The sequence below is a fragment of the Physcomitrium patens genome, chromosome 1 (genome assembly GCF_059467195.1).
Source record: "Physcomitrium patens ecotype Gransden chromosome 1, ASM5946719v1, whole genome shotgun sequence".
Lineage (NCBI taxonomy): Eukaryota > Viridiplantae > Streptophyta > Bryopsida > Funariales > Funariaceae > Physcomitrium > Physcomitrium patens.
Window position 1 is genome coordinate 22,878,899 of NC_143410.1, and position 15,085 is coordinate 22,893,983.

Sequence of the window (15,085 nt, forward strand, 5' to 3'; positions counted from 1 at the left end):
TTGAAAAAAATAAGCTATTTTAACAAGCTAGTGTTAGTATAGGAGAAACCAATAATAAACAACCAAAGGTTATGTAGGCCTTGTAAGATTGATGTCATATTTTTTTCATGTTGAAAAAGCTTTTAGAGTATTAATTTTTATTATTTTATTTTTTCAATATTTTTTTGTCTTTAAAAGTCTTAATCAATATAGATTTTAAGTCCTTTATTTTTTTGGAATAGTGAGCTAGATTAATCCAACTTAATTGAAATATTAAGTAGCAATAGTTTATTTATTCTAATCTTAAAAAAATTGACAGCTTCTATAGCAATGTTGCTTTCTAAGCAGCAAATTTTACACAATCAATTGTGAGTTTTTTTCTTTTATAAGTCATCCCAAATGGTCACCATGTTTGAATCATCAAATTGCCTTACTAGTTGTTTTAAGATAAAAAGATGTATAAAAATACTTAAAACCTCAATATATAGTGAGTAGTGTAGAAATCTTTAGACCAATAGAAAATTAGAATGTTAGTTGTAGAAATGGAGTCTTAGTAAGTCTTAGAGGCAATTATTTCAATTGATTTAGTATTTTTATTTATTATTGAGTATCAAGGATTATTTATTAAGATTAATATTTATATTGACCTTATATTTATATGTATTACTTATAAAAAAAAATTATAAATGTTAGTTAATAGTTAAAACAAGCATGACAAAGAACTTCATGTCTTTTTAATTAATTATATAAGAAATAGGATTTATAGTTGATTTAAATTGAATTTATTATTATAAAATATCACTAAGGTAGATAAGTATAGTTTTAAATTGATATTTATATTATAAAAATATCATAGGAATTTTTAAATTTTATTTAGAATTTATTTTTAAAAATTTAAGAATTTTTATAGCAATTTTAAAACTTTAGTAAAAATGAGTTTTACTACCTTGGGAGTCATTATGAAGAAATGGAGCAAGATTTGAAGGCCACACAAGGCTTTTTTTTTGGCTGATTAGGTGTTTTAAAATACCATGGTGAAGTCAAAAATAAAAAAATATTGGTTTTACTAGTAGAAAATAGGAGGACCAACAGCTAGTGTAGTCTTTATAAGAAGAGAGGTGCACAAGTTCCATATGGATTGTAGCATCTTTAAGATAGTTAGGAGGATAAGACTAAGGCCTCGTAGCCTCTTTTAGACGTCCATATATACTACTTGTGAGCCTTGTTGAGGTTCAAATTCTTGATCTCTTAAGCAAGTTATTCTTGAGGTAAAAATTATTCACTTACTTTTTCTATTATATATCTTCTATTTTTAATCTTTTATAACTTATTCATAGTAATTCGGATTTATGTGATTCTTATATTATTAGAAAGATAATAAAATTAATTTTCTAAAAATAGATTTTTACTTTTATTTTTTATTTTTTACTAGATAAAAACTCAGTGAATAAATTGTGATTAGTTTTGTAGTATAGAATTGCTTGATTGCACTTGTTTCACTTATTTTTGTGTTATACTTCTTTTGTTCTTACTTTTGTTACTTCCACTTTATACCACCAATTACAAGTAACTCTTAATTGAGGCGATCTTATAATTTGGATTGAAAGATGGAATGTACTTTCATACTATGCAAATAGATTGAGTTATAAGATCATTAAGAAAAATAAAAATTTCAACACATGCAAGACAAAAATGGAACACAAACAAATAATATATTTTTACAATTCAAAAAATACATTGTCTATACAAAGCATTTTATGAAAATTTGGGAACAAATCAATTACATTTAATAAAAATAATGTTCAATGAAATGATTTGTTTTGATTTTCCAAGAAATTATTTTAGATATTTGGTTCTTATTAAATCTTGTGAAGTATCAATTCATAATAACATATGACTTACAAAAGTAATATATATATATATATATATATATATTATTAGATTTGTAGAAATAATCTTAACAAGATAGATCTATTATGTAAATAAATCAAATTAAATTTTAGAGAATAGAAAGTATTTAATAATATAATAATATGAAAAAAGTCTACATCTATCTTAAATCCACATTGATTATGACAATTCATGAGTTACTATTACTTTCACCATATCATATAACTTTATATTTATTTACAATTAGACTTGAAATCAATGACTTATTATAGGTTTGAAAGTTTTAGTATAATATTGTCACTACTTAGAAGGTTCCATTCATAGATTATTTGGATATAAAAAAAATGTATATTTTTCAATGAAGAGAAATAGATTAATCAATATATTAGAAAATTGGCTACTATAACTTCCAAAAGTATGGATATATGATGTAAAGAAAATTGCTTATAACAAAACCAAAAAAACAAGTCAACAACAACAAAAGATTTGTTTTATTGTGGGAATAAAAAGTTAATGACTTGAAATATGTTAGAAAATCACATTGACTTTAATAATGTGTAAAATTCTAATTTTTCACAAATTCAACTAATTAATTTTGCTAGTTAAATGAAACTAATATATAGTAATATGATGATAGATTAATTGATTTCCATCAATGTGTGCCTTCTCATAGTATATTTGAGTAGTTTGTTGTTATCACTCAAACCTATCAATGCATGTAGTAAACAACTTTTGTGTCTAATTTTTTATTTTATTTTTTATTTTTTAAAAAAAAATAAATTGTCACTAGGGGTAATCAAAAAGTACAGACCTTCCGCCCAATTTCGTCACAGCAGGAGCCAGCCCACATGCTCTTGGTACCAAATAGTCTAGATACAATCTAAAGCCAAAGTGTGTGTTGCATGGGGACGGAATACGGTTGAAAGTTCCCTCCTACGGTCACAGACTCTACGAATATATGAGCTACTATATACCGGGCATGGATACCGTGTCCCGTGAGATGAAATAGAAAAGGGTCTTATAATAGACCGATGCCACTTTCGCTGAGCTTCATCGATTCGAGTAAAACTGTCAGTTTTCTGACAATAGCTGCAAAACCTGTGCGGTGGTCATTTCAATGCCCACCTCAATCGTCGTGTGATCTCCAGTGTTGCATGTGTGTGTGCTTGTATGTAGAGTAGGCCACTGCTATTGTCCAGAACACGCTGCTTGTTGCAAACAAAACACTGATAGCAGTCGAGGATTGACGATATGGTGCAAATCACGTTGCGTGCAAAAACCGAAGAATGTTGTTCTACGATCCAGATCAATGTAGATGTAATCGGTAGTAGCAAAGCAGTTTGAATGAGGAGTTTGATTTGTGAGTCAAGGCATCTTGGCAGAAAACTATGGCAATTCTGCAGATGACCTCCTCGACAGTAAAGGACCTTCGTAAACCCATTTGCCATTGACGAAACCCTCCGCAGCAGACCACTTCTAAAGGATCTGCGCAGTCTTGGAGAGTTTTCGGTATCCATCGCATGTGGGTTCTCATGTTAACCCTCGCTTTTTCATATTCGGAATATGTGCGCTTTCTTTATGAGGGCAGTGTGCAATGAGTGAGATTGGCCTGTGCAGCTGGTTTCGCATTGCGTGAGGTTTTTGAGAACTCATTGATCTGCAAATAATTCGCCATTCTTGGCTATTTCACGTCTCTTGATGTCCTCGAAACAGTTGTGCACTATATCAGCTGGGTCTTGTTAAGGCGACTTCGAAGTAGAGACACCTCGTGTCATCAGAAACCATTCCTCTCGAGTCCACGCCTTCACGTTGACGTGCATACTCTCCGCTTGCGAACCCCTCCGAAACCCGCAGCTCATGCTCTTCAACCTCATCGAATGCACGATTGTACAAGAACCCCGATAACGAGCTTCTCATTACTTCCCTGCAATTCGCTTCAATCCTTATCTCTCTTCATGAGCACTGGCAACTGCAGTTTGTTGCAAAGGATAAGTCACACTGACCCACCGCGTTGCCATGGCTGACAGGACTATCCACCTCGTACAATGTCTGATTTCTCTAATGTAAGTTTTGGCTGCACTGCAGAGTGTCTAAAGCAAAAGCCGAGTTCGTAGGTCTACATCGTTCATCCTTGAAGAGGCGCTATGTCAAACGACCTTTGAACTCCTGAGAACTTCATCTGGTAAGCTTACGATTGGTGGCGGATTCTGGAAGCTCTCAATTGAACCAGCAGCCAATCTTTCGAAGTCAGGCACTAACTATAAGAAAATTTGGAAATGGGAATACCTCGAATGAACAGAACCTTTCCTCACGTTCAGACAGTAAGCCGAATTCTCTAACCGAACAAACCTAACAAGGTTCAACCCTACTGCACAAGAGGTAATCGCTGCTGTATAGAGTAAAGTGACCATTTCAGCGCAAGATGGGCGAAGAGGTAGAAGTCCAGGATTCAAATGGAGCAATCATGCTTGCGGAAAAGACAGCCAAACTTCCTAGGACCTCGACTCAAGGTTGTTGCGAACTCAGCGAACAAGCCAGTGTGCGTATCAAGCAGGATGAACCGCATCTAATTAGGGCACGGATGTGAAAACAAGAGTGTGGCACCATGATTTAGGTCAGTGACAATCCATGCAGCAATGGAAATCTGTAATGGTGCCGCCGCGACGAGCATGACCTGGTGTCCATGAGGGGGAGAGTGGACAAATCGGGACAGGAATCATGGCAGAAGAGGATGGGCAGGGTGCGAGGTCTCGGTGTCAGGTGGTGGTCGTAGGTGATCACGGAACTGGCAAGTCCGGTCTTATCATCGCTCTTGCTACCGATTCCTTTCCTGACAAGCCTCCCCCTGTGTTGCCGCCCACGTGCCTTCCCCCAGATTTCTACCCCAGTCGCGTCTCGCTCACCATCGTGGATACATCTTCAAGGTTCTGCCTCACGACGTTTCTTTTCGTCACGAATGCATGGTGGTGATTCCAATTTTTTTAATTGTTTTGTTGCATTCGGTATTCTCTGCATTGGAGTTTCGGGAGGATATCACCTTCATGTCGTTTTGATTGGCCAATTAATGTAGTTTCGCTGCTAACTTGTGTTGCGGGGCTGCGATGATGGACAAATTAGCGAGAAGAATTATCGAAGTAAAACCTTGATTGACCATATAATTTCATGTGTCTCTTGCATTGCATCACAATGGACAGGCAACAAGACAAGATCAAGACGGAAACAGAGTGCAAGAAGGCGGATGCCATAGTTTTGACATACTCCGACGATCTGCCTCGTACACTTGACCGGCTCTCAACCTACTGGTTGCCCGAGCTTCGGCGATTAGAGGTTAGTCTCTGTCATCTACGAGGCATCCAAATGACAGCATGATATGAGACAACAATTGGGTGCATTCCTCTGAGGATTACATTCAAGTACTATTTGTTTGTATTATTTTTGCAGATTAAAGTGCCCATCGTTGTGGTAGGATGCAAGCTGGACCTCCACGATGATCGTCAGTCTGATATAGAACAAATCATGGCCCCACTGATGCAGGAGTACCGGGAAATTGAAACAATTATAGAATGCTCTGCTCTTAAACAAGTTCAGGTTGCTTTCAATATAGCTCTGATTGATATCAACTGACACGTTCGACAGTTTTGAAGTTGATAAAAGCTTAATAGTGTAATAAACGTCGATATTTAATGCGCTGGTTATTTTTTTATATGTTTTTTTATTTGTATTTGTATTATGTTTTTGGCAGACCGCATTTATTCTATGCCTTGCAGTGTCAATAAAATGTTGAACTTCATTTAGGCCACAAGAAGGTGCTTCATATTGCATATCATATTATGTCATGAAGTGCTTGCTATTTTTCTGTGATTTGCAGATTGCTGATGTATTTTATTATGCTCAGAAAGCGGTTCTTCACCCGACTGCTCCTTTATTTGACCAGGAGACTCGGACGTTAAAACCCCGTTGTGTTCGGGCATTAAAGAGAATTTTCATGCTTTGTGACCGGGATAAAGATGGTGCGCTTAATGATGCAGAACTTAACGACTTTCAGGTTCCTACAACGTCCTCTTCTGCACCCCAACTTCCTGATGTGTCGTCTAAGGCTGCAGAGGACGCATGGACATCAGTACTCACTAGCGCAGAAGCTTTCGGTTTCATCTTCTGATCTCTTCAAGAGCAGACGTTTCTTTTGCTCACGGCAGATGAATGTTACCATTGGCTTGAAAATTTTATTTTCTCATGTGGGGGGAGCCAGGTCAAGTGCTTCAATGCACCACTGCAGCTATCTGAGATAGATGAGGTGAAGAATGTAGTGTCAGAGAAGATGGCCGAGGGTGTGAATGTGGACGGACTCACCTTGACTGGATTTCTGTTTCTTCATGCATTGTTTATTGAGAAGGGTCGCCTGGAAACCACGTGGACGGTTCTTAGAAAATATGGGTATGACGATGAGATTAAGCTGAGGGACGACTTGCTACAATACCCATCATTCAAGCGGTGTGCGGATGCGGTAACGTCGTGTACTTTTTCTCTCTACCAACTCCATGATTACTCACATTTTTACTTTAGCAAGCTCTACATTCGATTTCAAATTTGAACGTAACCCACTGAGAAGTATGTTCAGCTTTTTCCAGTTTCCTGGTAGTCAAAACTTTGTGGAGTAAGCAGACGCATAGGTTTGACCGCAGTTATTGAGATACTTGTTGAGGCTCTTTGAATTGTCACCCTTCACTAATTTCTTGTCCGAATATTCTGTTTGTTTTGCTCGTTCTGCTTAGTTGAGATTGTCCTTGATGCGATTGTCCTTTATTCTCATGCAGTTTGTGGAGTTGACCGAGAAAGCGTTAGATTTTCTCAAAAGAGATTTTGTAGCTTTTGATGCAGATGGGGTAAGCACTGAAACAAACCAGCAGAACATGCTCTTACAAGAGGGCTTAATTTCCAGCTATCTCTCTTCATAAAAAGTCACTATTAAAATGTTATAATTGCGACGATCATTGATAGGACTTACCAGAGGAAAGTGTGTTGCACTATTATACTTAACTTATTTGCAGCCTGGTTAGTTGGCATTAAGCAGAATTTTTTATATTTGATGGATTGAAGGTTGTTGAAAGCGCAGGATTGTGCACTGCGACCCCAACAGCTAGAAGAGCTCTTTTCTACAGCTCCCTCCAGGTCTATTGCCTCCTCCATTCAAACACACTGCGAATAATAACATGGTCTGTCTTCGTTGAGTTTCAGCTTCTGCATTCATATGCCAATGATAATCTATCATTCATATTCATATGCCAATGATAACATGGATTATCATAGAATTAACTTGATTGCCTTTTTGCAGGATGTGTAAGGTCTTTGTACAAATTCGAACCATTTCCTCGCGATTCTCATATAAATATATGAAGAAAGTTTGAACATGTGCATCCCAGTTAAAGACGTTTCAATAACCCTGTCAATGATATTATAAACTTACTGGAATTGTGCATGGAGAGACTCTGACCTGCCTAACAATACTTGCAGCCCCTGGACGGAGCTGACATATAGTGATGTGGCGGAGACCAATCAAGTGGGAGGTCTCACTTTAAATGGCTTTCTGTCACTGGTGAGCATTTCTGTGCACGTCCAAAATCCTTTGTTTCATAATGTTTCCACTAATTTGTGTCGAAAATTCGAGATGGAACTGGCATAATGACACAGCTTCATGCAGTTTAGAAATCAATGCCTTTGATTAATAGCTGGTGTTTGCTTTAGAATCTGCTTCACTTGTGAGAAATAATATGATGACAAAAAAGCTGAAGGGGTTGCTTTTGTTGGATACAGTGGGCATTGATGACGATGTTAGAGCCTCGGAAAAGTCTATCACATCTTATATATATAGGTTACCCTGATAATCCATCATCTGCCTTCCACATCACGAACCGCCGTCGTCGAGACAGAAGGAGACAGCGTTCTGATCGTGTTGTTTACCAGTGTTATATATTTGGTGCAAACAAGTGTGGCAAAAGTGCCCTTTTAAATGCTCTTATTGGGAGGTGCATTCCTTCTTGTCATTAATAAATGGGTGATTGATTGAATAAGGACGTCCTTGCTACCGTCGTCTCGCACCTTCCACATTGATTGTCTCGCACCTTCCACATTAAAAGCTGCTTCTAAAATAAGAGGTTCTGCATCATTCTCTCCTTCAAAAGATGTGGAAAAATGAATGAACAAGTAGGATCCAAATCATCGCATTTAGGAATATTTCGACTAACTGATCCTTCTGGAAGGGACCCTACTTGTCAATCTATCTCACATTTACGAATGCTACGACTAAGGTTGCATTATTGTCAAGTACACAGGCCTTTTACTGAAGCATATGAACGCACAGAGGACACTCGCTATGCTGTGAATGTGGTGGATCAAATTGTGGTACGCTTCTAGCCAGTCTTGCAGCTCGGACGGTTTGCTTTAAATGTTATTTGCATTAAACATGACCCTCACTCGTCAGCTGTGGGCATTGAAGCCGGAAACTAGATATTTGGTAGTTTTTTGAGCTCCATGACTCGAAGATTCACTAGGTCAACTCCTCATATTAACAAATCTGTAGGTGCCAGGGTGGAAGGAAGACTTTGGTTCTGAGAGAGATCATCGAGGAATCCGTGTCAAGCCTCTTTGAGAAGAAACATGCTCTTTCTTCTTGTGATGTGGCTGCTTTTGTATATGACTGGTACGCATGGGATCCTGCGCTATGGAATTGTTTGGAAATATATATATTAACATGGCTGTTGATAATATTTTGACACCTGCTAAATAAAAATTTAGAACTCTCTGCATAAAATAGGCACTTCCAAACAACTAATTATTTTTTGCTGAGGATCGGATATGAAGTTTTGATTTGTGTTGGGGCTGAGGAGGTTGAAATGGTTAACTTCGCAACAGTGCAGATGCACAATCATGGAAACGCGCTTATGAGCTATTAGTACAAGTAATAGCACATCAAGAAATCACTGGGTATGAAATTCCCTGTATGATCATCTCCGCCAAAGATGACCTTGAGTCTGTCCCCTCTTGCACGAAGGGCTCCACAAGGGTACGAACTAATATTCCTGCTTAGTCCACCGATTTCGTTATTAATGGCTCATGTTTTGAATTGAAAGGAACATGTTGCAAGGAACAAAATATTCCGCTTCCATCAGACCAGCAAGAACTTTATGCACTATCTTTTGTGACATCATTCCAAAACTTCTTGAAGCTCAGCTGAACGCCTCATGGTTGATGTTGCAGGTCTGCACCGATATGGGGCTCGAAGCCACCATTTCTGTAAGCACAAAATTAGGTGATGTCGGCAACTTGTTTCAGAAAATAGTCGATGCTGCACAACATCCGCACCGTAGCATCCCTAAGACAGAGGCAGGAAGGAAATTTAAGCACTATCGATGTCTCATTCAATGGTCGTTAACAGTCGCTGCTGGTATGTCATGACTTTTCATTTGTTCGCAGGGTTGCATGTGCTTTGCCGATGGAACGGGCTTGAATACCACATGTTCACTGTCATTGTGTCGCATGGTAGGATACACACATAGCGAAAATGTGCATTGAAGTAGAAAAAGTGCTCTGCCTGAGAGAGATGCATGTTTTGCGAATGGTTCAAGTAGTTTTCTGCAGTAGAAAGATTAGGACTTGCTGACACAAGAAAACCCTACCTGCTTACAACTTTCTGAGGTGGTTTCTGGCTGCAGTTGGATTCGGTGCTGCTGTTGCAGGTAATGCAATCTACCGATTGTGCGTAAGAAGAAAATGTTGAAGCCGCATGCATTTCATCCACCTTCCATGCATATTTCTTGTAGGATTTCTACGAGCTTTTTTAATGATGTCAGTTTTGAAATAATTTTTAATCCCAATTATATCTGGAAACGTTGTATAACAAGTTTATCGACGTCTTTTATTCATCGTGGCCACCTCCTGGTGGCATGCCAAGTTTGTTTGAGTTAGGAAATATGTTACTCGTCAATGATGTGAGAAATTCGTGTTGTACTACAAGAGGTCTGCTGGTTCAGTTGGGCATGTTTACCTCCTGGATGTCTACGCGTATCTGTTGTGCTCATTCTTCACAGCATTCAGGTTGTAGCAATGCTGTTGAAAATTCGCTTCATGTACTAGTAAATAAGACACTTGTAAGATTACTTCTTTCCCAATAGATCGTATATCACACTCCTACTTTAGATGTCCACATCTGTCACTATCCATTCTGATATTGACAACTAGCGTTGAGACTCTGGGAAAGTGTTCGTGCTCTCCGTCATGTAGTCCATTTCACATGCTTATGTACACAGTCTAAATAGGTCCACGACCCGTAAATCGTCCTTGATCCCCCGACTTAGGTACTCAAGAATGTACTCCGCGTACTTTACACTTCTATATATTGGCGGGTTCATTTCGTCGCAGAGCTCAGCAGCTGGTGCCAAATATATTTCTCGGTGAGGCATTATAAAGCTGCCTATGCTGTAGCGGCTTATTTCCGTCACAACTGCTCGATGAAGCGAGCTCTTAAATCTCGCGTTGCTTATCATCTAGAACATCAAAATACAGTTGAGTAAGAATAGAAAAACCACTCCATCCAATTAACTGATAGTACCAGGAACTGTTCAATCCAAAGGCGTAGGGTCACAAGGTTGACAAACTAACCTGTATCACATCGCCGACATTGACAACCAATGAACGTTTCGAACACGGCGGAACAGGAATCCAGAATCCATTTTTCAACACTTCCAGTCCTGGTGAACCTTGTTGTAGGATCGCCAGAGCGCTTGCATCGGCATGTGGAGGGAGTCCCAGCACAAACTCCGGCTGAGGGCATTGAGGATAGTAGTTGAAAGCTGTTTTCATAGCTGCCCGATCGTCCCCAATTTTTTTGAATAAAAAGTCTTTAGGTTGACCCAGCACTTCGGAAATGATAGCCATGATCTCCTTGGCAAACTCGTAGATTGCCTTCCCATACTCAACGTACACCTCCCTGCGAAGATGTAAGAACGATGAACTTCTGATGACAAATCAAGGACATGGAATATTGGATGTGCCCTCACAATTTTTTACTCTAGAGAAAAGTTGCATTTGAAGTGATGCGCAATGTCAATTGAAGAAAGCCATTCTAAAAAAAGTGCTTTAAGTCAGAATAAACTTACTGGAACCCAGGGGGGTTATCAATGACAAGATTGTAAGTTTCAGTTAGGTCTCTGGCTGAAGGCAAGTCTACTGTTAAACGATCCATCCACACCAAGGCTTGGTCCTTGTGCTTATCATACACACCACCATAACCCACAGACATGGTCGTCTTACGCTTTTTATACACTTCTTTTTCCTCTGAAGTCAGAGAATAGAACTTCTTCTCCATGTCCATCATAGCATCCATGAGAGTGTCAGGAACGCCATGATTTATTGCCTGAAAAGTACAAGTCGGAGTTTAGCTAATTAGACAGATGCATGCACAAACGAGGTGATCTTCTAACCTTGATTTTCGAAATGGAAACGACCGAGTTCAGTCACCTGGAAAAACCCCCACTCTTCACAAGCGCGAGCAATATCTGCATGGAGTTGCTTCCTTCCTTCTTCGTCTTTCCCCAGTGCCATGTCAATGATGGGCACTTCGTCATCGCTAGAGCTTCTCCGTCCTACAGCTGGACGCATGTGAGGTGGTTGAACGAACCGTTTTGGCACCTCCGCTATACCTTCCTCGACCATGTACTGCACCATTTGCTCGGGCCTTCTCTTCGCCAATTCATCTTTCCACTCCGTAGGCTCGAAATCCGGAGGCAGATCCTTTGATTCCACAGGGATTTTCATCTTTGGCGTTGGGGAGCTGGCACTGAGATCATTATCCCTGCAGGAGACCCTGTTGACTACAATAAACTGTGCCACCAGTAGATCTGAAAAGAAAACCTTTGACGATTTGGATGCAGCGCAAAAGCCAAAAAGCTACTCAAACGAATTTAAAATGAAATATCAATACGAAAGCACCTGGACAGACAGCTGAAGCATTTCATGGACCGAGTACACTTTCACAAACGACAGCTACTGAACCCTTGACAAGTGAGAACTACCAAGTCGATGGCGATTGCACGTACTCATGCCATCGGGAAACTACAACCCGACCTTAGAATGCAGAAGACGAAAGAGGTTCTTCAGCACGCTACCGTGATGCCTCTCACTAGGGTTATGGCTGGTCTTTAAACTGTTTGCCGAGCTGCGCAACCGCCATCTTTAGCTCATCCATCCACCCATTGCCGCTTCGGCGACTATGGCATCAGCAGCAGGATAGATTCAACTTGGCGTTACTGTAGACCTGACCAGGTCATGCGGGATTTTTGTCGCGGGGAATCGAGTACACCTGAGCGAGCATACTGACAACGATGGGCCTCAACAGAGGACAAGATTAGCCACGCACAGCAAGGTCACTTCGCATAGAACATCCAGATCGATGGATCTCACGACCGCGTGAAGCATCTCAATGAGATGACTATGATGAGCACTGAGATTTCAAGCATCTACTTGAGCACGAACAAAATAGCTTTTGATCATCATGCTGTGACTCCCACTAAACCCACTTGAGATCCGCATATCATTGCCCAGCTTTACCGCGTAGAAGTACAGTGTTCGGCGGACTTCTAGATAGAAACAAACATAAATAAATAAATAAACAAATAAACAAACAAACAAGAGTCCTCTTGCAATCTCTCTCCATCACTGGGTTTCAAAGCTTGGCAACACGAGTCTGCGAATGTGTGGGTCACAATCGTCGATCTCATGTGGAAATTCGTCACCAGCAACCTGGTCACATCGATTGGTGCTAGAATCCCGCAGTTTCCTTGTGTTACTATGTGTTGTAGCTTTCCTGCAGGGGGTGTCTCACTCCCACCGCAGTTCTTTGATCATCAGGGCCTCCTTAGATCGGCAGTTCTGCATGAAAGTCACGTTATTTCCGCGGTGAATGTTGTTGCATCTGATTTGTAGCAGCTTGGATTTAATCGCCATTTATCATATTTCCCATCTTAGTTTGCAGGTTTTCAGTTCCATTGTCGGTTGAAAGAGGCGCCGCACAGTAGTTTTCTGTTAATGCCATTAAGTTGAACACCCATTCCAGAGTATATGTACACATTGCAACTAATCCTGAGTCTTTTACTATATGTAGTTTCTTTTATTCTTTTTATTTGTTTGTAGTCATGGGCATAGATATATGTATATGTATATATATATATATATGGATGTCGAAGTGTGTGTGCACTTATAGAACCAAATTATAAGGCAACTCACTAATAAAAATACTTTTATCATCAAGATATATATATATATATATATATATATATAAAAGTTAGAGGCTTTTAATAATATGTTTATTGTTAACATTTTTCCTTAAATTTTTTTGACAAATAACATTGAATCTTTGTTTGTACTTTTCAATCCAATTATAATCCAATTTGTCACAAAGACAAATAGTTTAAATATTGCGACCAAGTAACCATAGCTTGTCACCTACATTAAATTATAGTTGTTTCTTGTCATAGCATCTGTATTGATCTATAGTCATTTTTGAGCTTCCATTAAGTGCATCTTCATTATTGCATGTAGCTAAAATAAACAATTTATCAAATCTTTTGTTACATGATTATTAACTTTTGAAAAATCAAAAGTATTAAATTATGGATGATAACCATAGTTGGTAAAAAAAAGTATTTATTGAGTAGAAGAATGTACCAAATTATTGTATGCAAACTTTGCTAATAGAATAAGAGTTATTCAATCATTTTGATAATGGTTAATAGTATACTTCAAATATTGGTCTAAAACTTGATTCATCTATTTTATTTTTTTAATCAATTTGAAGATAAAAAACCAAAGATAATTTTATATCTATCTTTAATATTTTAAAAAATATTATTCAAATTCTTAATATAAATTATATTTTTTTATTTAATATAGTATCAATTAACAAACTATGATAGTAATAGATGTTTTGAAGAAAAAACTTAGCTATTTTTTATTTGAAATCAATTTTGTACATACCACAAAATATGCTATTTTGGTGAAATGATCTACAATCACAAAAAAGAGATATGAACTTGAACTTGAAAGATCTATAATAAAATCTATAGAAATAAAAGACCATAGTTGTTCTAATATAGAAAATAGTTGAAGAAGTCCATAAGGTTAATTATAAGGAATTTTTAATCTTGAGCAAATGTTATACAATTATACCAAGTTTTTTACAGCCTTTCACATATGTGGTCACTAAAAATCCCAAGATATAAGCTCTAAAGTCTTCTTGTATCCAAAATGTCATACCGTTGGAAAGTTGTGACATACTTGAAATACATATAAATGTGCTTTTCCTTTTAGAATGTACATGTGACTTTCAAAATAAAGTAGGTTGTTTTTGAATTCAAACTTGAAAGTATGAAGAGACTTAGAAGAAGTATTTTTAATATTATGAACAAGAAGATCAATAGACATACTTGATTGAACTTGCTTGACAAAGGTTGAATCAACAATCAATGTTGATTTATTGTTTAAAGATGAAATTGCTTGGGCTTCAAAATAACTGTTCTTTGTTCATCAAAAACTATATCTCTTTCTTTTGGTACAAGATAAAAATATCTATAAAATACATTCGACAAATTTTATTATTTTTTAGATCGATATGTAATCTTAAAATCAAATATTGATAATAATATGTTCTAATAAGCTTCAAAATAATTTAAAACCTACATTGACATGATGTACTCGAGGTTCTTGTGATTTGTGTATATGGTGATTGGACTCAAAGCACCTTCTAAATAATGATGCCATTCTAAAAAAGGATCTATAATTGTAAGAAGTTCTTTATTTTAAATTTTGTAGTTCCTTTCTATTACTGAAAATTTCCTAAAATAAAAAAACTATTAGATGGAATTTATCATTTGTTCCCATTTGTGACAATATTGCATCAAAAACAAAGTTTGGTGTATCTATTTCTATGAAAAATGCCTTAAAGTAGTCAATGCAATACAAGATTGATGCAAAAGTAAATTTTTTCTTTAAAGCATCAAACAATGCTTTGGCTTCTTTATTCTATTTAAGTTTGTCTTTATAAGTCAAATATGTAAGTGAAGCTGCAACTTGAGAAAAGCTCTTGATAAAGATGTGATAGTAATTAGCAAAGCGAAAAAAATAATGCACATCTCTTAATATTCTTGAAATCTTCCAATCCATGATA

General features: G+C 37.5%; 2 protein-coding genes across 11 annotated transcripts; one reads left to right on the forward strand and one right to left on the reverse strand.

The window, feature by feature from the left end:
* The first annotated feature begins 2,939 nt into the window (after positions 1 to 2,939).
* On the forward strand, positions 2,940 to 9,788 carry LOC112285061 (mitochondrial Rho GTPase 1). Of its 10 annotated transcripts, XM_024525591.3 has the most exons (16): positions 2,940 to 3,391; positions 3,955 to 4,051; positions 4,169 to 4,793; positions 5,064 to 5,196; positions 5,311 to 5,457; positions 5,738 to 5,914; positions 6,119 to 6,373; positions 6,684 to 6,752; positions 6,983 to 7,038; positions 7,381 to 7,462; positions 7,681 to 7,892; positions 8,199 to 8,268; positions 8,454 to 8,566; positions 8,779 to 8,929; positions 9,124 to 9,310; positions 9,579 to 9,788. In XM_024525591.3, exons 3-16 carry the CDS (start codon positions 4,588 to 4,590, stop codon positions 9,641 to 9,643), a joined length of 1,923 nt encoding a protein of 640 aa, XP_024381359.1. In that variant the 5' UTR covers positions 2,940 to 3,391; positions 3,955 to 4,051; positions 4,169 to 4,587; the 3' UTR covers positions 9,644 to 9,788. The 10 variants fall into 10 exon arrangements, with proteins under 10 accessions (XP_024381359.1, XP_024381342.1, XP_090109818.1 ...); XM_024525574.3 differs by having other exon boundaries at positions 2,940 to 4,051; XM_090253692.1 differs by having other exon boundaries at positions 2,940 to 4,051; positions 4,247 to 4,793.
* Positions 9,789 to 9,993: 205 nt separating this feature from the next.
* Positions 9,994 to 12,022, reverse strand: LOC112285084 (fe(II)/2-oxoglutarate-dependent dioxygenase 4). Its single transcript, XM_024525621.3, has 4 exons — positions 11,383 to 12,022; positions 11,022 to 11,278; positions 10,525 to 10,852; positions 9,994 to 10,409 (listed from the first exon to the last, which is right to left on the reverse strand). Exons 1-4 carry the CDS (start codon positions 11,677 to 11,679, stop codon positions 10,161 to 10,163), a joined length of 1,131 nt encoding a protein of 376 aa, XP_024381389.1. The 5' UTR covers positions 11,680 to 12,022; the 3' UTR covers positions 9,994 to 10,160.
* Between the last annotated feature and the right edge of the window lie 3,063 nt (positions 12,023 to 15,085).

Excerpts from the sequence above, each read along its gene's own strand:
- LOC112285061 (XM_090253683.1), top strand. The coding sequence starts at position 4,588 with ATGGCAGAAGAGGATGGGCAGGGTGCGAGGTCTCGGTGTCAGGTGGTG. Across the intron at positions 6,753-6,982 it reads TAGCTTTTGATGCAGATGGG|GATTGTGCACTGCGACCCCA; the intron begins GTAAGCACTGAA and ends TTGAAAGCGCAG. Across the intron at positions 8,567-8,778 it reads GCTGCTTTTGTATATGACTG|TGCAGATGCACAATCATGGA; the intron begins GTACGCATGGGA and ends ACTTCGCAACAG.
- LOC112285084 (XM_024525621.3), bottom strand. The coding sequence starts at position 11,679 with ATGAAAATCCCTGTGGAATCAAAGGATCTGCCTCCGGATTTCGAGCCT. Across the intron at positions 11,279-11,382 it reads AAGAGTGGGGGTTTTTCCAG|GCAATAAATCATGGCGTTCC; the intron begins GTGACTGAACTC and ends TGTACTTTTCAG. Across the intron at positions 10,853-11,021 it reads GATAACCCCCCTGGGTTCCA|GGAGGTGTACGTTGAGTATG; the intron begins GTAAGTTTATTC and ends ACATCTTCGCAG.